The sequence below is a fragment of the Myiozetetes cayanensis genome, unplaced genomic scaffold (assembly GCF_022539395.1).
Source record: "Myiozetetes cayanensis isolate MyiCay16 unplaced genomic scaffold, myiCay2020 scf6-25, whole genome shotgun sequence".
NCBI lineage: Eukaryota > Metazoa > Chordata > Aves > Passeriformes > Tyrannidae > Myiozetetes > Myiozetetes cayanensis.
The window spans coordinates 1,845,716-1,866,813 of record NW_026087853.1 but is presented as its reverse complement, the minus strand read 5'-3'; the positions used below and the strand labels follow the sequence as shown (position 1 = coordinate 1,866,813).

The window sequence follows — 21,098 nt, the reverse complement described above, 5'->3', positions numbered from 1 at the left end:
TCAGAGATCTGCCTACCCTTTAGCAGAGTATTATTTTACAACTGCTCTCTCTGTGCTGAGAGACTTCCAGTAGGCAAAGCCATAACATAAACCAGGCTCCTCCAAGGAGTTTAAGGTGCAAACCTGCAATATCTGAACCAGAGGCCAATTCCTGATTTGAAAGTCACATTGCACATAATAAACTAGGAGGGTGCACTGAGCTTGACTTAGATCCTGCTAATCACTTAAACCCCAGTTCTGCTTAGAGAGAGAACTGTATTTTTTTGTAGTCCTCCTGCATCCTTACATGGAAAGGTTTTTTTTGCTGTATTACACCAGTCTCTGCATGCTGGAAAACTCAAAACTTGCCATAAAACTGAATGTATGGCACTCCAGTACTGCAGCTGGAAGTGGGATTGTGCAACCCAAGAGATAAGGCCCAGCTGAGCCAGCAATGGAACTGCAGCATTTTGTGCTCAAACACTGAAAGTAAAGCACAAAACACAAGTCAAAAGTTAAAGCTCTTCTGCTCTGACAGCAAGCAGACCGTGAAAATACTGAAAACACAGCTTATTTATCTTTCATGGGCCAAAGAAGGAACATACCCAGAGCTTTTGGGAAAGCTCTATCACAGTCTTTAAACTGGCGCAGGAATTCACTACCAAAAAAGGTTAGTTAAGAGAGTATTTTGTGAGAATTTAAGAAACTCTTAGGAGGAACACTCTTAGGAGGGAGGAATTCCTCTGTCTCCACTGCAGTCCTGCAGCAAAGCACTGCAACCTCTTCCACCACACACTGGTGGTTCTGGAATGGGACTTGGTGCCCACAGCCCAGGATAGAAGGTTACACACTAAAAATCTAAAATCACGAATGAAAACTCACTTCCTGATGCACTGGGAAACTACTCCAGCAAATTTTAAGATTCAGAAAGCAACTCCGAGTGGGTATCACACATCTGTTAGCAGAAAGGTTAGGATAGGCACAAGGTAATGAATCCCATCCAGTCTGAGAGATTTCTCTAAAACACCAAAATGATTTTTAATCCAAGTATTGAACTGCACAGTATTTGCTCTCAGAGGGCAAACGTGGACCAGGAAGGCAAGTTGGAAGTACAGTAACACTTTGGTTTATTAATCAACGTTCCATAAAAACCCACAGTCAGTCTGTGAGGCACTGACCCTGCCACAGGATGTGCCTGAAAGCAGGAACCACGGAGCTCTTGGTATCTGTCAACAGCTCAGCCTTTCCTGTGAAAGGAGGACACACACACACTGCTCCTGTTTCAAAGGCTGTGGCTCCACCATCCCTAAATCAGACACCAACAATCAAACTAAAGTCATGCTGTTGCACATGAAGAAATACAGCTGTGCTTATATCAAAGTTTCAGCCCATTAACTTCTGTGTCCAGACTAAACAGCGCTTTCACTCCTCCTCGGGGCACGTGCTGGAGGGTTTGCACATTTGGTCTCCAGTTTGTTTGTAGTACCCAAGCAGAGATTTAAGCTTTTACAGCTTCAATCTGTTTACTTTCATACAGCGACTGATTGTCTTCACAGTCAGCACCACTTTGCCTTCACCCATGACATTCCCATGTCCTAAGAGAATACACCTCCTAAGTTTGAAGCCTACCTATTGGTTGAGGCATCACTAAAGCCAGCCAGTTTGAAGAATAAAATCGTTTCATGGCAGTTTATGAACTTACTGGATTCTAAAAGGCAGTGAACATTTGTGGGTGAAGAGTAATCGAAAGCCTACCAAGCAAATCACTACAGTTCAATAAGTGTTTCAAAAAGTTGGGAAAAAAAATATTTATCAGAGAGAAAGACTCTGCCAACACCACTTTGTCCTCAATTCCTTGAATGTAAAGAGGGTAAAAAGAGAATTTTGCAACAACAGGGATCAGTTAATATTACAATACTCAAGAAGACAACCATAAAGCTTCTTGGATTTCTCCTTTTAACCTACTGTGGGCCAGCTGTTTCTAACTTTTCCTGCCTGCCCCCATTCCTTGGGACAATTTGCAGCACAGCAAACTGACATTTTACATCAGTATGTGTCTCACTGGCATCTCTGTTAAATACAATTAGTTGCTGCACAGCAATGTAGCTACATCACAGTTAATGTAAGCAATAAATATGACACAAAAACATTAGGTCTTTATTGACAAACACTTAGTGAGGGCACATTCCTCATTCCCTAGCACAGGAAGCCTTCTTACACACCGATTAGGAACAGTCCACACCTACTTCACCCTCCTTAAAGCACCCAAGCTGTACCTACAGTGGGGTCACTGTGCCTGAGCCCAGTATTAAAAAATCATACTGTTAAATCAGGAAAAAACCCACCTAAAGCAAATTACCTCCAGAAGCACAAACCAGAGCCTGCCTGCTTCCCTCCCTGCAGGAAGAACAAACTGCAATTGAGAGACCAGCAATGCCTGATAGATCCTTCAGCCATCAGCACCTTCCTATCACACCTCATCAAACAGAGCTCATCTCCAAACCACTTTGCTTCTAATACAGGGAACTCTTCAGCACTGGAGGTGTTGTCTGTATCCATTTTCACAACTGCTGTTCATAATATGTTTCAGCCAGATGACATTTCTGTTGTGAAACAGAGGAAAGCTTTTAGCTGAATTGCTCTTTCTGCCAAGAGCTGCTGTACCACCCAGCTGCACTCGATCTTCCCAGTGACCTCCCAGGGCTTCCAACGCTGGGATATGAAGAACCGCACAGAACTTCATTGCAAGACAGCTGATTCTTGCTATTTTCAGGAGCAGAGGTTATACTAATCAGAAAATGTAATTGTAGAAGCATTGTCTCAAGTGTAGACAATGCAAGTGCAGTGTCACCTCCTTCACACGTCACTCACAACCCAATCACACTAAAACCCTGTGTCCTCCTGCCAGGCAGCCCCTCAAGAAAACGTCTTCAAAGCCTGAATGTTTATATTACAACCGCTGTAGCTTCATTGTGCAGAGTTTCCTGAGAGGACTGTCTGGCCATGTAGGGAGGATGCAGGATGCTGCAGCACAGCTGAAGGGCTGGGGCAGCCCTGTCCCAGCTCCTGCCCTGCCCTCAGAGCACACTAATCTGCTGCTTTGGAACCCCCACTGCTCCTCACTGTACTCTTTGCTTAACACGAGGACCGAGACTATTCCAGGCTACCCAGTAATAGGATTAAAACAGTCTAATCCCAGCTGTTACTTACAGTTTGTCACACAAGTCACAAACTGGTCCCCCAAAGTATGTGAATGTCACCATGATCTTAAGCCCCAGGACTGACCTGCATAAAGCTACACCAGGAGATGGCTAAGAAAAAAATATGATGCCAAGAGGCATAAAACTCTGAACTGCATCTTGTCTAGAAGCAAAAAAAAAAAAAAAAGACACCTAAAGAAAAAGGGGGACCCCTTCAACACGGTATTAGAATATGCAGGGGACAGGTGAAAAATGCAAGGACACCACTTAGTGATGCCTTTATAAAGCAAACAAATGAGCAGCTTTGCCTCAGAAGTCTCTGGAAATAGGCATGCTCTCCATGCCAGCATTGCCATCCCTGTCCCTCAAGGTTCAAACACAAGTCACGTGTGAGGTTTTCAGTGGTGACCTTGGGACAGAGCGAGAATAAACACGAGGATTTCTGTTGATAAAAGGAAAAGCATCCTCAACACAAATGAGATTTAGGGTATCAAACAGTACAAGTGAAAAAGGATTTGACAGCACAAAGTACACTGGAAACCAGCTAGAGATCCCTGCTGGGAGCTCAGACCAAATCCTCCTCTGCTTCACTTGCCTTGCTGAGCACAGGACAAATAAGCCACAAGTATGACAGTGCAGAATAACCAGACACAACTCTAGATCACATCATGAGGGGCATTTCTCCTAAACAAAAAGCAGGACTGCAACTAAAAACCTAGAGGAGTCGTCTCTGGGAAGTTTCATAGCCATAAGAGCCACAGCCAGCCAGGACAAACTCAGAACCAAAGCATGTGCAGACAACACCAACAGGAAATATGGCACAAGACAAACCTCCCTGAACAGCAGGTGCCTACAGGCACATCTGGAGTATCTTGCAAACAGCTGTAAAACTCCTCAGCTGGCACTCTGAACTTGTGAACAAACCCTACCTCCAGCCAGGCACCCAGGGCTCAGGGCTGTACCACACTCACACACCTCCCCATTAGCTGAGAGTACAGGAGAAGGTTGATCTTCTCCAAGTATCGAGTTGACACCTGTTATCACCACTGAGCAGGTCAGAGAGCAGCATTAGCTCCATAATAAATGGGAATAAACCAGCCATAATTTGGTTTGAACTGGGTAATAAAAAGTTCCTGACTTCTTAGGGAAAATCTGTTCCCAAGCAACCTTGTAATCACAGTTGTAAAACAGCTTGTTGTTAAGAAGGAGAGTGAAATAGCTTAAGGAAGATACTGCTTTCAATAACAAAAAAAAAAAACCAAACAAATCTTAGCAGCCTAGAAAGTCGTTTCTAGGTTTATATGCATATTTTAAAGTAGAGCCAAGTGGACTTCCACAGTATTTACCCATTTACAAATTTCAGCTGAAAATGGAAAAGGATGAATCCCTGATTCTGCCACGATGGGAAGGGAGCAGCTACTTGGTTCTACACAAGAACTGCATCAAAGGCAACAAAGTCTGACATTTCTCAGATGTGTTTACTCAGAGTAAACTGTCTGTTTTCCATATATTAAGAAAAAAATCCTCTTAGTCTTCCCTTTCCACACATGTGACCTCCTGCCTGTACACACCAAGGGGATTAGTTTAACTTCCAGAAGGCACTCAGTTTCCTTTTCAGAACAAACATTAAACATGCAGATGTTTGATGCTCTGATATGCTTCAACAAATATAGATTTTTAGCTTCTGGAGTCTGACGTTTCTGCTCTCTTGATTTTACATGGGTACTGAGATGCTGTGAATAAAGCCTACAGCTGGATACAAATCTGCACTCAGAGAAAGTCAAAAGTACTCCAAGGAATAGGAGAGTTGCAGAAAACCAACTCGAGTGTGTTTTCTTTCTCAGCTTAAGTGAAGTAAAACCTTTGCTCTATCCAGCCATGCACGAGCTTTCACTGAAAAATCCACAAATCTTCCCTCAAATATAATCCTTTCTACTATGTTTCTCTACACTGCAGTTAATGTTCTACTCAGACACAATACTTCTGGTGTTTGATTAAGCTACTTGCAAGTTCTGAACTGACCCTGATCACACAGTCTCAATGTGCAGCTTGTGAGACCCAACACAAACTGAGCACGAAGGCATAAAGGTCTCCAAAAAGCCACTGCCAATAAAAAAAAAAAAATCCATTTCTCCAAAACAGCAGCAACTGCTGGAGCCAGTGATTCTCCGAAAGAATCCTGACCTTGAAGGTATTTAACAGGTGCCTCTCATTATCTCCACAGTTGCTCCTTCAAATGAAACTAAAGTACATTTTTAAATAAGGCTTAAAAGCAGAGCCTGAGTCACCCAAGCAGCTTCACCATTTAGTGCAGGAAATTACAGAATTGTTAAACAAAGCTTCAGCTTGATATCAGGCAACAAATCCATCCATGTGCAAACTAAGACCCCAGTTTAATTTCATAGCCAGGATCCCTCTGCCTTCAGTCCATAAACAGAAGCAAAGGTCTGCCAAGGACAAGCAGAGACACCACGTTATGTCTGCATTTGTCAACAGCACTGGAAAGCTGCATCAGCTTCTTCCTGAACTGTACAGTAAAAGATCAACATTAGTTACCTGAAGAGCCAAACAGGTAAGTTGAAAAAAAATAGAAACATGTTTATGAACAGAAAACACTTCAGAAACTTTATTTACACTGTCAGGGAGGCAATGGTGAAGGAGCAACTTCGATCAGTCAGAAAAAGCCACTGTGAGAAAGAGGAATTTAATAATGCAGGTCCTTTCAGATTAACACAGAATGACTGTTTCAAATCTAAAGCTGCTTCATGTATAAAGTGGTCCATCCATCAGAACAGCTTCCCAAAAATTACCACAGAATTTATCATTGTAAACACAGGTGAGAACGTTCACATAATCCCTGGAATGGTTTGGGTTGGAAGGGACCTTAAAGAGCATCCAGTTCCAACTCCCCTGCCGTGGGCAGGGACACCTTCCACTAGACCAGATGGCTCCAAGCCCCATCCTTTAATTCTGCTTTCTCAAAAGTCCACATTAAACAAAACTCACCTAATTCATACTAGCTCTCCTTAGGGTCTAAGGCCTTAGCCAATTCATTTATTTTAATAGTTGACAATGGAAAATTTACATAGAAAATGTTGACAGCAATTTCAAAGCGACAACAACACTAAGGGACAGCCCTTAGAATTTTGTCTAGTTAGATAAAAAAATGTATTAGATATTGCAAAACCCATTAAGCCTGTAAGACAGAGGGCTCCTCAGCTGAGGATGCACCAGGTTAATGAGTAGCAAACAGAAATTTTTGATTAGTAAGGAATATTCCATTCATGTGCACACAGCTATTAGAAACCCCATCAAACCCCTCAGAACTGGCTGCAATAGAACAAGTCAAAACATCCAATGTCAGCTACAAAATCTTTCACTGCTGGAGAACCCAGCCATTGGCAATCTCGTGTCTTTGGTGTTCCTCCTTCAACTTACGTATTTTTAATCAAGTGAGTTTTCTGCGAGGTCACAGCTGCCCGTGGACACCACCCAGCCCCAAAGGAAGGGGGATTTAAGGGCACCAAGCCACTGACACCTGCCTTCAGTGACAGCACCCCCGCACCAGGCACCGGCTCCTGCACACAGAACAAAGCCAGGCCTGAAGGACACTTGGAAAAAAGTCATCAGGGCACAGATCAGAGTTGGGGACAAAGGGGCACACCTCAAGACATCAACGAGATACCAGACGAGTCAAACAAAAGCTACTGACAAACAATGCACTGGGTACTTGTTACTGCATTCAGCATCTCCTCAGCTCCCTCCAGCCACACGTTCCAAGAAATACATGATGAGACATTACTTTGACAGGACCCCAAACAAAGCTGCCTTTTTTTTTTTTTTCCCCCTCAAAAAAAAAAAAATTAAAATATGAATGTTTCTGCTTCACCAAGAAATCCAGAGCCTTTTGTGAGCAGATGATGCTACGAGCAGCTGTACTACAAGCAGATTCACAATCAAGTCAGATGATCTCTTCTTTACCAGCCATCTTGACCTGTCTGGCTCGATTTACATAAACTGTGTCTATTCACTACAACACTGATTATGTAAAAACTCGGCAAAACCTTGACCAAACACGCAGTGCCACATCACTGGTAGGGCAGACACGTAACAGGCTGCTGGGAGAAGGTTGTTAGGAACGTGTTTGCAGCGACGACCGATGTGAAACGCCCTGGGCTTCACTTGGGCTCACATTAAGGTGCAGACGAGCAATCACAACTATTGCGAGACAACACAGCAGCGTGTCCCGGGGTGGGAGAACCACCCACTGCCAAAAAAACCCCACGCCTTCCCCCTCGATTTAAAGGTCAACAACCTCGCTTTAATACTGCCGAGACAGAGCAAGAGCAAAAGATAAAGGGAAAGTTTTGTCATCTTAGAAACAGGACTCTCAGCAGCTTGCCAGGTGTGCCAATTCCTTTGTTCATCACCCTTTTCACCACCTAATTCAAAAGTCTCGCAGCTCAAGACACAAGTTATTCATCAACATCACAATCAAGCCCCCTTTTTTTTTTTTTTTCAAAAAAACAACAACCCACACAGTGTCTCAAAACAGCTTTTTTTTTTTTTTCCCCCTCCTCTTTTCAAATCTAGCTGCGAGGCTGCGCTATCAATTTTAATCAGGCAGTTGTAACAGGAGCTGCTTCGCCTCTGCCAGTCCCCAGGTCTCGGTTTCACTACGGGGAGGAGAGCAGACTTAACATTGTCTTATTTAAATCAAGCTCCAGATTACAAGACTTTAATACAAAAACAGGTATTAAGAGGGGTTTTTAGCACACTGAACAGATGCTTAAGCTGTTCCAAGAGTTCCTGGTCACAAATGTTGAGTCACCAAAGAAAGAGGAGTCGTGTTTGCATTATTTATGGCAGTAGAAACAACATTCAGGACATCTCCGATAGGACACGCACTAATCAACTCCTGAAGTGGCAAATGGATCATAAATCCCCAGTCTGAGGTTCAAAAATGAAAAAAAAAAAAAAAAATAGAGTTCCTGAAGTCAGGGAATTTCCTGGACTGCTTCCATCATGTCTCCCTATTCCCACATCCCAGCTCCCAAGCACATTGTGTGAGCAGTGACAGCAAATGCCCCATTGTTTCAGCGCAGTGACCAGAGAGACTCAGCTCCCCGCTCCCAGACTTCTTGTTCCCGACTGCACTGCAGGGACAGGAGGCTCTGTTTGCTTTTCCAGTACATGTTACACCTCAGGAGATGTGACCTCAGCAGTTCTACAGAACAGCTGAAACTCAAAACACGACCTAAACTCAGCCATATGAAGTTTATTTGAATTTCGCTGGCGTGTTTCAACACACACAGCGAAGATCAAGACCCCAGCAGAACCGATAAGCAGAGATCAATGGGTTCCCATATTAAAGGCAGAGCACACCAGACTTTGCCAGGTTAAGATCAGAGCCAAAACATTTCGTACTTCTGTACTTTCAGCTGCTGCTAAAAATAGTAGAGCAACAGAAAGGAAAATGCTTCCAGCTGTGCACAAAGAGCCTCTGCAGCACAACATCAACTTATGCACTCTAATTTAATTAAAGATTCAGCACTATACTATGACTTTATCGTCAGAGACAGTGTTGCACAGCTGAGCTCACCACTCCATTTCCACAGCTGAAACAGTAAGAACATTTCCTTATTAAATTTAGGGCGATATGGTTATTTCTCACGAATCAAGGGACTTAAATTCAAGCATTTCCAGTACCAGCTACGCCACGTTCACGGGAGCAGCCGTGTTTTATTCCCCAGTAACTGCATCTTGACCCAGTCTCGTGACAGGAAACATTTAGCATCCCTTAAGGAAAAAAGGTGCACTGTTGGATACGAGCACCCATCCTGGGCTGCTTTTTTCAAACAGTTCTTCCGCAGGGGTGAACGCAGCTCTCTCTGAAAACGACTCGACCAAAACAAAACAAAAAACCCCTAAGAAACCAGAACAGGGTTTCCCACGACCTTGCAGCAAACATGTACCAGATTCTGGGGAGCGGGGGGGGGGAAGGATGCTGAGGCTGTTCTGCTTCCACGGCTGGCTCGAAACCTCTCTGCTCCGTGTTTACGGCTAAAAAATTATTCCATTAACCATACGTTTCCACGCGTTAAAGTATCAGAATTAAGCATCTCTCCTAAGGGTTCAGAAGGGCTCTCAGCAAGCGCGGCTTAGACGCTTCTCCCTCATCTGCCTCCGCGGCGCTCAGCGAGCTCCAACAGCAGGGCAGCAGCGTAATGCCAAGCGGATTACTTTAAGATCCACATCAAGCCGAGAAAATAAACATTTCCACTACGAATCTGAATAGAAGCACTTCACCCTCCTCCTCCTCCTGTCCCCCCGCGCCTCTCCTCCTCATTCCCGAGTCATCTCCCCCTGCCATCTGCAAGGAGGACGCCGTCTCCCGGAGCCGGGCGGGCTCACACGGCGGCGGCGCCGCCGGAGGGACGGGGTGGTGGGTGTATCTGCGTGTCATAACGCGGAGCCCCGCACCAAGTTTCTTCTTCCCCAGACCCGCCGCGACATCTCCCCCCCGCTACCCCCCCGCCGGTCCCCGCTCGGCCCGTTCCGCCCTCGGGCGCCGGGACCGGCAACGGCCGCGCCGCGCGGTCCCCTCGGGCACCGGGACACCCCCTCGGGCATCGGGAGCCCCCCGCTATCCCTCCCCGCTCCCCTCTGGCACCGGGACCCCCACACATACACACACTTCATCCCTCCCCTGCTCCCTCAGGCACCGGGACCCCCCCCCGCCCCGGCCGGCTTTGATCGCTCCATTCACACCCCGGGCCCCCCTCGCCCCCCAACGGCGGCTCCGCGCGCTCAGCGGGCGGTGGGAAGGCGGGAATCGCCCCCTCGTCTCCCACCCCCTCCCCGCTTCCACCTCCGAGCGCCGAGACACCGAGGGGAAAGAGCGGGGGAGACATCGGTAGGAGAGAGCGGGGGGAAGCCCTTCACCCACCCCCCCCTCGGCCCCGCGCAACCCCGGCTCCCCTGCCCGGCGCTCACCCCAGCACCACCAGCTCCCCGTACTTGACGGGCTCCTTGTTCAGCGCGCACAGCTCCTCCTGGCTGGGCGAAAACATGGGGCCGCCGCCGCTGCGGTCGCACCGACGGCCGCCTTTCCCCCCCCAACCCCCGCCAGTCCCGTCCCAGCCGCCGCCGCCGCGGGGCGCGTCCCGAGCGGGCTCCGCTCCGCTCTGCGCCCGCGGCCGCCGGCAACGGCCACTACACCGCCGGTGGGGGGGGAACGGGGGCGGGGCCAGCGCGGGCACGGACCAACCCGCCGCGCCGGGGGAGCCGAGGGGGGAGCGCCGCGGGTGGCCCCGCCCTCCCCGCGCATTTTAATGGCCGGTGGAGGGGGCGGAGCGAACCACGCGGAGCACCGCCCCCTTCCCGAGCACCACCCCCCCCTCCCCCGGGCACGGCGAGCAGTGGTACGGCCCGGCCGTGTTATGTAAACATAGAGTAAAGGGGGCCCGGCCGCTCTTAAAGGGGCCGCGCACCCCGCGGGGCCGGAGGGACCGGGGGGCTCCGATCGCTTCTGAGGGAGGGGGTTCTAGGTCACCTCACGGTGTGTTCCGGGTCACCTGTGAGGTTCCAGATCACCTGGGCGTGTCCAGGTCGCAGCGGTGTCTCCAGCACCGCCGCCTGACCCAGGTTTAGGTCACCTGCGGGGCTGGGTGGCTTTTTGTCTGCGCCGCGGGTTCTGCATCGCCTCCCCGCGCCTTTGGAGATCTGTGGTGCTCTGGGTTCCCCCGGGGAGCTCCTGGGTCACCTCCTGCCCCAGCGGGAGGGGGCTCGGACCACCACCCACCTCCTGCGCCTTCCACTTGGTGTCCAGCAATGGGGCACCATCAGCTTCTGCACTTGTGGCTGGGAATGCCCTCCCCCCCGTCTCCCATTCCTGGAGGTGGCAGGAGCCCACCTTCCAATCCCTTCTGCCCATTGTCCTCTTCTGAGGGTACAGAAATGCCCCCCCCTTTGTTCATTAATGGTCTTGAAGGTCCTTTCCAACCCAAACCATTCCATGACTTCCAAGGATTTCCCCCCCACCAGCGTCTCCCCCACCACTGCCTTCTCTCCTCCTTTATCCTCTGTGCCCAACTAAAGCCCCAAACCAACAAAGATTGGCTTGGCATTGATCAAAGTCGAGGATGGAAATCCTCATTAGCCAAATATTGGGGGTCTCCAAGCCACTAACAAAGACAAAAGTAATCTCAGCATCCACCACGCTGCTCCTGGCCTTTCCCAGGGAGCAGCCTCTGGGCTGGCAGAGTCTGACCCAGGATCGAGTCCTGTTCCTTCTGCTGAAAGCTTTCCCTGCACTGGAAATTGTATTTAGCTATTAATTTTCCCCAGTAATGTTATTTTTCTGTCGTTCTGGTGAAGAGGTGAAATGGAAAAACCCAACCAATCTCGCAGGGCCACACAGTGGAGATCTTCCCAGGGGCTGTGTGAAGAAGACAAGATTTTATTAAAGACAGGGAGCTGAATTATTGCAGATTTATCTTCTTTATTGCTCTAACAAAATAGAAAACAAAGCCGGGCTGCAAGTCACTGTCAGAGAAAACAAATACATCCCCAAAAACAAGGTGAAAAACAAACCTCCCGGCTGTATCTTCAGCTTCTCCATTTCTTCCCTGAAAGCAAGACCTTCACAGTAGCTTGGCTTTCACGTGGCATAAACAAACTTCCAACACTTCCAAAAATTGCTCCCAAACGGCTCAGCTGGGCTTCCATAAGTCAAACCTGGCTGGACTTGGAACATCTGCCCCATGTGGGGATGGAGGGGTGAGGAAGGACCTGCAAGATCTGATTTTGCTTCTTTCTCCCACTTTTTCAATCTCTAACACTGAGCTTTTTGTAGAGCAAGGGAAAGTTGCACAAAATTTTACACACAAAGTTCATAACCACGAGGTTCTGCACCCTTTGGCCAAACCTGGTTTTTTTCAGCTGTCATTGAACACAGAAATGCAGAAATTATTAAATACAGCAAATGCACTGGTTTGCATTGCTGAAACATAACACTAATAAATTCAGAAAATGTGCTCCTTTGCAATGCTGGAAAAAAAAAATTAAATACTGAAGATGCTCTTCTTTGCATTGCTGGAAAATAAATGTGCAGGGGAAAGAGCCCAGCAGGATTCACAGGGGAATATTTACATCTGATTTATTCACAGGAGGTGGATGAGCTGCGCTGGGATGAGGAGTCACACACCTGACATGTACCTGTAGTGGGAGACTGTGCAATAACCCCTGAGCCTGGGCTGATCCATTATTTTTTTCCTTGGAAATGTGCTTCATTTGTTCATGCCCAATCCCTTCATTCTGCACCTCCCCACGGGGTGTTTTAGGCTGGCAAGTGAAGAGGGAAGATGAGCCTTACAAGGTGTTTTAAGGACTGCTGGTCTTTTCCTCCCAAACTGTAGCTTTTCTCATTTCAATTCCAATGGGACCAATTGCTCCCAGCACTGGAGACACACTTTTAATTGTTTAATTTTTAACTTTTTTTTTAATTTTAGGCTAATGAGGCAGAGCCAGGAGGAGAGAGCAGCTCTGCTGAACGCTGCACAGCTCCCTGACCCACACAGACCACAGCCCCAAATCCCAGCACTGCTATTCCCTCCAGCTCCAAACATTCCTTTTGCAACTGCTGGGAGCAACACTTGGCTGGCATTTTTCCCCAAACCCATTGAAATAATTGAGAAATATCCCCACAGCTGCATTCCACTGGTTTTTTTCAGCTCAAAATGTCTCGTGTTTTCGGATTCAGGATGGCTCAGCGTGGCTTTTGAGGGCTGCAAAGGGAGGTTTGGTAGTTTTCCACTGGAAGTGAGAATCACAGATAACTTGGATCACCTTCCCAGCAGCATCAGTGCTGTGAGAGGGAGTTTGCTCCCAGGTTTAGCAGGAGCAGCTGCCTGGCTGGATGGAGGGGTATCCAGCCAAGCCAGACGAGCATTAAAATCAATGTTTGGGGGGAAAAAAAAATCTCAAACATGAAGAAACAGTACATGCCCATTTATTTTTAAAATGTTATAAAAAAGTTATTTTAAATGCAGGAAGATTAATAAGGCTCTAATTCAGCAAAGTGCTTCCAGATGTGCTGGACTCCGGGTGTACTTCAGTGCTTTTATGAATCGGGGCTTAGGGAATGGGTTTAAAATGCAGAGAACTCATTGAAAGAGGTTTTTACACTAAAAGAGGGCAGGTTGAGATTGGATATTGGGAAAAAATCTTCCTTATGAGGGTGGTGAGGCCCTGGCACAGGTTGCCCAAAGAAGCTGTGGCTGCCCCATCCCTGGAAGTGTCCAAGGCCAGGTTGGACGGGGCTTGGAGCAACCTGGGCTAGTGGAAGGTGTCCCTGCCCATGGCAGGGGGTTGGAATGGGATGGTCTTTAAGGTCCCTTCCAATCCAAACCATTCTGGGATTCTTTGAGTCTAAATAGCCCCTGAATCACACCTGCAGCTTCCACTGCACGTGAAACTCATGTCGATCAGCACATAAATAAGGATAAAGGTTTCCATTCCCAGCCCTGTACTGTTGACATTCAAAGAAAGGTTTCCAGGAGTGGGATCAGGTTTGTGTTCAGCCATCGCTGTGGATGGTTGGAAAGTTGATCTCTGAGGTTGCAGCAGCCTGGATTTGGTACTCCAGGGGGGGAATAAACCCCAGGAAAGGAGAAAAACTGTCTCAGCTCCAAGGTTAGGATTAAGCAGGTATGACCTGGGTGGGTGCAAACCTTTCTGGCTGGAAAGTCTCCAGCTGGCAGGTGAGTGAGGCTCTCCAGCAACCATCAGGTGGAAACAGCAGAATAAAGAGCTGTGTTTTAAAAAGAAAAGGTGTTTTAAAATTAGATTTGATAAATAAACTGCAGGAAAAATAAAATGGGATTGCTCATAACGACATGTGTGGGGGATCCTCTCAGTCCTGTGTTTCAGAACTTCAGTGCCTAAAACAGATCAGGCTAAAAGAGGTTTGCTTTTTCTTACACCATTTGGGCATCATTTGAACCTCCTATCATCTAACTCTCCACTGTGGCATATAATTGTCTTGATTCCCAGTAACATCTAAAATTTAGAGAGGAGAATTGCATTTAAAAAATAAGTGGAAGAGCTAAAAGGATAAAATACATCCAAATACCCCAGCAGCAGCTTAAAGATATGGTACAGACTCCAGCTTACCACGTAACACTCCTTAATAAAGACCCTAAAGGATCTTTTAAAAGCAAAGAAGTTAGGTAGCAGAGTGAGGAAGGCTATTAGGAACAAAAAAGATAGCTGTCAAAATTGAGGAAAACAGAATATAGCATAAACACTGGCAAATATAAAACCACAATAAGGCAAGTGGAAAAGATATTGCAGAGCAGTTTGCCAGAGGCTTAAAAAAAAAGCACATAAAAACATAGAAGAGACAGAAAGTCAACCAGGGACTCACTGGGACCAGCAAAGAGTGAAAGTGAGGAGGAAGTTTTGGGTGAAATAAAATGCTGGTGGGTCAAGTAAATGAGCTTCACATGAGCTGGAGATGGAGATTCCCACAGCAAAGGCCTCATTAGGGTTATCAGACTCTGCAATGAGTCTGATAAGCTTCTTAAATACGAGTGTCAGCAACAAAGATTTTGGAATAAACAAGTAAATAGAGAGAGGAGCACATTTCCATGGTGAGATGTCACTGGCCCAAGCCTTGGAAAGAGATTCAAATATAATTCTAGGAATAATTGAATCTGTATAATTATATTTTACAAAACATTGTATTTGTGTAAATACAGTATTCTATATTTGTATAATTTTATGAAGGATTGTATTTGTCTGCAGGATGAGAAATAACAAACTTGCCACTGAAGGAACAAGGCTAAGAGCTTAAACTTTAAGAGTTTAGGTCTGAGAGGAAAATACAATCGAGTTCAGGTAAATATGGATACCTGGGATGCAGTGGGAAGATCTGATACAGCAGGGAAAAGGGCAGTAGGAGGCTTTTGCAGAAAGAAGTCAAAGTTTATAACACATTCACACCCCTGAAGCAGTCAGTGAATATGTTGGAGAAGGTGATTGCACGTGTATCACATTCCTGGGGTTCAGGAAAGCTTTGCCACTGCGAGAGCTGTCAAAGAGATAAAAGTGGCATGAGATAAAGAAAGGCCTTCATGGATTAGCAGCTGAGTGCAACAGAAACCAAAGGCTAGAGGTAAGTTCTCATTTTCACAGCGGGGAGAGGCTGTTGCCAGGGTTTTGTGGTGTCGTGGAGCCCTGGCCAGGCTGCTGAATTCTAATGGCAAAGTTTGCTGACAAGCCAAAAATTTTAAGCTGACTGCAAGGGCCCAGCAAGGAAACGTCCAAGTACATACAAGATGACCTTAGCCATATCTGTCTAATGGCTGGCTCTAATTGAGCCATTATCCTTCCAGAAAGGCATCCTGAGGTTTTAGAGGCACTACAGGTCCTTCTCTTCAAAGATCAGCTCAGAGAACAACCTAAGTCTAAAACACAAGTAAAATGTGCCAAGGCTGTTTCCATGTGCCTTTTCCAGCAACCTGGGTTATCCCAGGTGCATGGTCTGTATCCCTTTTTCTGTACCCCATATCTCACCCACCTTCCCTGGAACACCAGCACTGTGCACTCACTTCACAGCTTGATTCCTGAAGGACTTGTGATAGCTAAGGGGGAACAAACACCTTTTCTATGTGTCTGCCAAAATCAGAAGTGCTGGCATCCCAGATCTCAGTGTTGCCTTCACTGCACTCTTCCCAGGAGGATCCAGGTCCATCCACAGTTCCAACCCCTGCCAGGGTCCTGCAGACCAGAGCCAAGTCCCCTCTCAAATCACCATATTCCTCTTTGCAAATTCCTCTCTCCTGCCCCACTTGGTCATCTAGGAGTGGAATTTCTCTCCCCAAGGCTCATCCCTTTTTCCTAATAAATTTTGTCTCCATTTGAAAGTTAACTCTAACACAGTGGTGGGAGGCAGAGGATGGGAACAATTTCAGTAATTTACTTACAGCTAATTTGGGGGAAGTCCTGTTGCTGTGACCTTTATTCCAGCAGACAAAGCTGGTGAGACTGATTCCCCAGGCTTGGAACACATTATCCCGCTACAGGAACTATCCATGGCAATGATGGTCCCCATCCCCCAGGAGAGCAGCTCCGAGAGCAGATGGCTGGGTCCCCATCCACAAAGAGATATCCAGCCATCCCATAAATCAGCCAGACTTCCCGCAGTCCAAACATAATGAAAACACCCAAACCATTGCAGGATATGAAAGGAGCTCTGATTTTCAAGCTCTGGAGCCCCTGGAAAAGCCCAGGTCCATGGTCTCAGCCTGGCTCTGGTGTGAAAGGCTCCCATGGCAAGTGCTCAACACCGTATTGCTCTGATCCCTGAAAGCCTCCTCTAGCTGCTGGTATCACTCAACCAATATTTATTAACAAAGGAATCCGCTTGTCAGGGAATGCTCGAGGAATTTCAGGATGATGGGAGTCCCACCGCTTGAGCAGCGTGAACCTCAGTCCCAAAACATCCCCAGTTTGCAGGCGCCAAAGTATTTCCCCCACCAGCAAAGCGTGAACATCCACAAAGCCACTTAAATCCAAACGTCACTTTCGCATCTTTCCACTACACAGATTGAAATGCATTTCAGAAATTACTGCGTATTAGAAATGAGAGGTGGTCCCCTGGCTCCCATTCAGGCAGCAGATAATCAGGGGGTTACAGAAACCTCCTCCACATCTCCAGCATGACCCAGCCTGCGCTGCTCCCAAGCAGGATTCAGCTCCATGGCCAAAACTCAGTGGAGGCCCATCACCTTGTCTCCCCAGATTCCTCATCACTGCCTTTTGCAATCTCTGCAAGCACTGATACATATGATTTTGGAAGAGAAGGAAAACACTGTTTTGCCAAGGACTGTGTGATTTCGGTGTGACCTTGTGTTCTCTTTTAAGAGGTTTATTACAATGAAGGTGGTGGAACACGGAACAGTTTGACCAGAGAGGTGGTAGATGACCCATCACTGAAAACATTCAAGGCCAGGTTGGACAGGGCTCTGAGCAACCTGATCTAGTTGAAAATGTCCGTGCTTATTGCAGGGGTGTTGGACAGATGACCTTTAATTGTCCCTCCAAACTCAAAGTACTCTATGGTTCTCTTCTGTGATTCTGGTCTGTGGTTAATAACAACTTGTGAGTTCAGACTTCAGGGGCAGCAAGACCCGGCAATTCATCAGTTTGCTCCTCTTCTTAGGGTGAGGAGGTGCCAGGTCATGTCTGGATATGTTAAAAGCACCATTTGGCCTCCAAAGTGTATACACACCAGTAAAGCCTTATAACCACCTCCTAGCATTTGACATTCTTTTCACTGCTATAATTTACTAAATGCATTGCCAGGTGCTCCTGGCAGCTTTCCAGGCTGCCTTCAGCCAGAATATGGATAAACTCAGGAAAAAAAAAAAAAAAAAAAAAAGGCTGTTGCTGCCCCTGAAACCTTGAAATTTGAGAGAGAGGAAAAAAATAAGGGGAGGAGAGGTTGAGGGTCGGTGGGGGGCGGGTAAAAGCCACAACAAAAAAACAGCGACCACCATCCGTGCACAGATGTCAGCAGGATGTAGCAAGAGGCACGACATCCTGTGACATCCTGCTGAATGAACGTGCAACGGCGGCGGCTCCCGAAATCCCGAAATCCCGGGTGCTGCCTTCCTGCCGGCCGTGGGAGCTTTCGCTTCGCAGACGGTTTTAGATGGTCGCTTCTCCTCCGCCCGCTCGCTCTGGGTAATTAGTTGGTCGTTATCTCTGCGAGCTGAAAGGCTCTCTATTGTCGGGATCGGCTGCGATTCCCGTCCCGTTGTCATTATGATGGGCCCTTCAGCAGATGGACGGCTCAAACTGCGTGTTACAGCAATAAGGTAATGGCTGAGAAACACAGTTCTGGTGGGCCCCTGATTGCTGCTGGAATCGTTAGGGGATGGAGAAGCCTTGTACCTCATCAGATAATGTCTTTCCTTAACAAAGGAGCTGAGTTATCTTGGAAGAAGTTGAGAGCTCTCTGCTTTTTAGGACAGGGAAAAGGCACTCACGCTGCTGAGTTATGTTAAAGGAGGCGAGATTTTATGTGGAAACACAAGAAGAACCCATGAAAAGGTTGTGAGGCATTTTTTTTGAACACAAAGAGCACGCACATACCTGCTGTTGCCATTAAGAGGGAGAAGATGAATGAGGAAAGCCTTTGAGCTGAAAGAAAATCAACATGAATTCATTGCTAAGGGTTAGGTATCATATATATGGTGTACATCCAACTCCAGCAGCAGAAAATGCATTATGGAAGGAATAGAAAGGACAGGAAACCGCTTACTAATAAAAATTGTCATCTGCCTTCTGGAATGAAGGACTCCTCTGTTCAGATGTTTTAGTCAAATCAAAGCAGCCAGGAAAGCAAAAGCAACCTTATAAATCCACATCTGGAGCTGCAGAGCTGGTGGCAAAATCACAGGATCACCGAATGATTTGGACTGGAAAGGACCTTAAAGCCTATCCAGTTCCAACCCCCTGCCATGGGCAGGGACACCTTCCACTAGCCCAGGTTGCTCCAAGCCCCGTCCAACCTGGCCTTGGACACTCCCAGGGATGGGGCAGCCACAAATTCTCTGGGCAACCTGTGCCTCCTCACCCTCGTTGACTCCATAGGTGAAGTGTAAGCTCTTACAGCTCCAGTTCTCCACAGGGTGAAAGCAGAGCAAGGGTGGTCCAGTGACCACATTCACACCCCCCTGCCAAGCTTGATCGCACAACAAACATCCCAAAGAGACCCATCCCGTGTTCTTCTCCCTGGGCTGTTAAACCCAGTGGTTTCCATGCACGTGTCGAAGCCCATGGCAGGACCACACTGACATCTTTATGAGGAAGAACAGGCTGTGACAGCCCTGCGTGAGAGCGGGAAGTTATCCTGTGTTTTGTTCGCCTGATTTTCAGGAGCAGATGGGAGCAGAGCCATGGGAAACCTCCTCGTTCAAGAACTGGCCCAACTTGCAACTCATTAGCGAGGCCCTACACAGCTAAACCCTCTGCTTGTCCCATCTGCAGCAGCCAAGGCCCCAGTGACCTCAAACCCCCACCTGGGACCCCTAACCCTGCCGTGGCCGCTTATAAATCTTTACATTTGAGACTCCCGCAGCCGATCGATGATTTCAGGATGCAAATGGAGCATATGGAGGCCATAGCAAGCAACACAAAGGCAGAAGCCACGGGCCATTTCCATGATCAGAAAGAGAAAGAGCTGCTAATTATGCAAAGGTCATTGGCTGAGCGTGGTGCTCCATTTAAATATTTCAGCGTGTCTTTGCCTGGATCCCCTCAGAAATGTTGTGTAAATGCTCCTCTGTTTTGGGGGAGATAAGGGGACACAGAAAAAGTGCAGATGTCTCTGTTTCACGCCACATGAGAACTTTAAAGCAGGCTCAAGCATCTTGGGGGCTTTAGGTTTCTTTTTTTTCCCTCCCTGTAGTTGTTTATTCATGCTCTGACACCTGGTTACTCCACACAGCTTCCAGTTTCTAGCTCCCAAAATTCTCATCGTCCCTGTGCCTTGCTGATGGATGCAGCAATGGCAGCTTGGTGCTGCAGGGTGTCACCTCCACCCCAGCCACCCTGTCACCCCCTCTGTGCCCACAGGGCTTGGCTGACACGGTCAAGGCAAAGGAGACAAAGTTTGACTCTTGTTTTTTTCCCCTCCTCCTCTTTGCAAATGTGTAACAGTGAGAAGGGACATTGTCCTCAGGTCCGTGGGAAGCACAAAGCGATGGCTGTGCTGACCTCCTTATAAAAATTCAAGCCTGTCCTCGTTTTCCCTGGAGGTTTTGGTGGTTTGCACACACGTATCTTTGTTCCTCCTCCCCTCAACCCCAGCGCTGACCAGTCCAACAACCCAGCCCTGCTGCCCACACCAGCAACTCTGGACATACCCAGTCAAAAATCTGACAATTAAGGACAAATTTTGAAAGTTCTTTCTTGGAGGAAAATCTTGCTTTTATTTCCAGGGATGCTGCCAGTTCAGTTCAACGAAGCTCCGTTGCCAGCACTGACAACTCAGCTTTTCCCAAAATCAAGCCCTTGAAGCCTCTCTGGCCAGTCCCTCATCACTGCAGGTGAAGGGAAGGGTGGGATGCTGGATGTGTAATTTAGAGATTTTCATTTAAATGTGTTCTCTGTGACCACTGAGATCCCTGGCTGGAGTCTGTGATTTTTAAAAAGGATTAGTGCTGTGGGAGCCTTCATCCAGATGCCCCCCCAAAGAGGTTTTGACCTGGTTGGGTGCTGATCACTTTGCCCTCCTAAACCTACTGCTTCAAATCCCTATTGCTTTTCTTTTTCCAACCCTATTGGTTTGGGTGTTTTAACCCCTTTCAGGCATTTAAATACAGAGTTCACTACTGGTATTAAAAAATTTTAAGGAGCTCTTGATCTAACAACCTGACACTTATAATTTTTTACATATTATATTTATATAGATATAAAATATTATGTATTTTTATATTTATTGTAATGCTTATATATTATTTTTTATTGGGAGGATGGATGCCCACGGTCACACAGGGTAATTCATGTTCATGGGAAAAGACTGAGCTTCATGCTGGGATGTGTATTCACCTCTTCCTATCTCCCAGAGCATTTTTGGGTTCATGCAGGGTCATTCTGCTCAGCTCCTCTCTGAAAATTTGGGATTTAAGCAATATTTGGGAGTGAAAAGTTACAACGTGGGTAAATACATGGGATGCTCTGGGCTTCTTCCCTCAGCCACAAGCAGGATTAAGGCCAAAGAGCTCCTTCCTGCCAAAAACAGGGAGAATAATCCTGTCATAAGCCATTAATATGGAGCTGCATTGGCCCTTGGCAGCACACCACCAAACCCACAACGTTGTGTTTAATTTGCTGTTAGAGGACAGG

General features: G+C 47.1%; 1 protein-coding gene across 2 annotated transcripts in view; it reads right to left on the bottom strand.

Annotated features, from left to right (window-relative positions):
* PELI2 (pellino E3 ubiquitin protein ligase family member 2) overlaps positions 1-10,326 on the bottom strand; it is a 64,913-nt gene extending 54,587 nt beyond the window's left edge. For both annotated transcript variants that reach the window (XM_050336551.1, XM_050336552.1), the window contains exon 1: positions 10,176-10,326. In XM_050336551.1, coding sequence (XP_050192508.1) covers positions 10,176-10,252 — 77 coding nt within the window. In that variant the 5' untranslated portion in view covers positions 10,253-10,326. The remainder of the gene's footprint in view (positions 1-10,175) is intronic.
* Between the last annotated feature and the right edge of the window lie 10,772 nt (positions 10,327-21,098).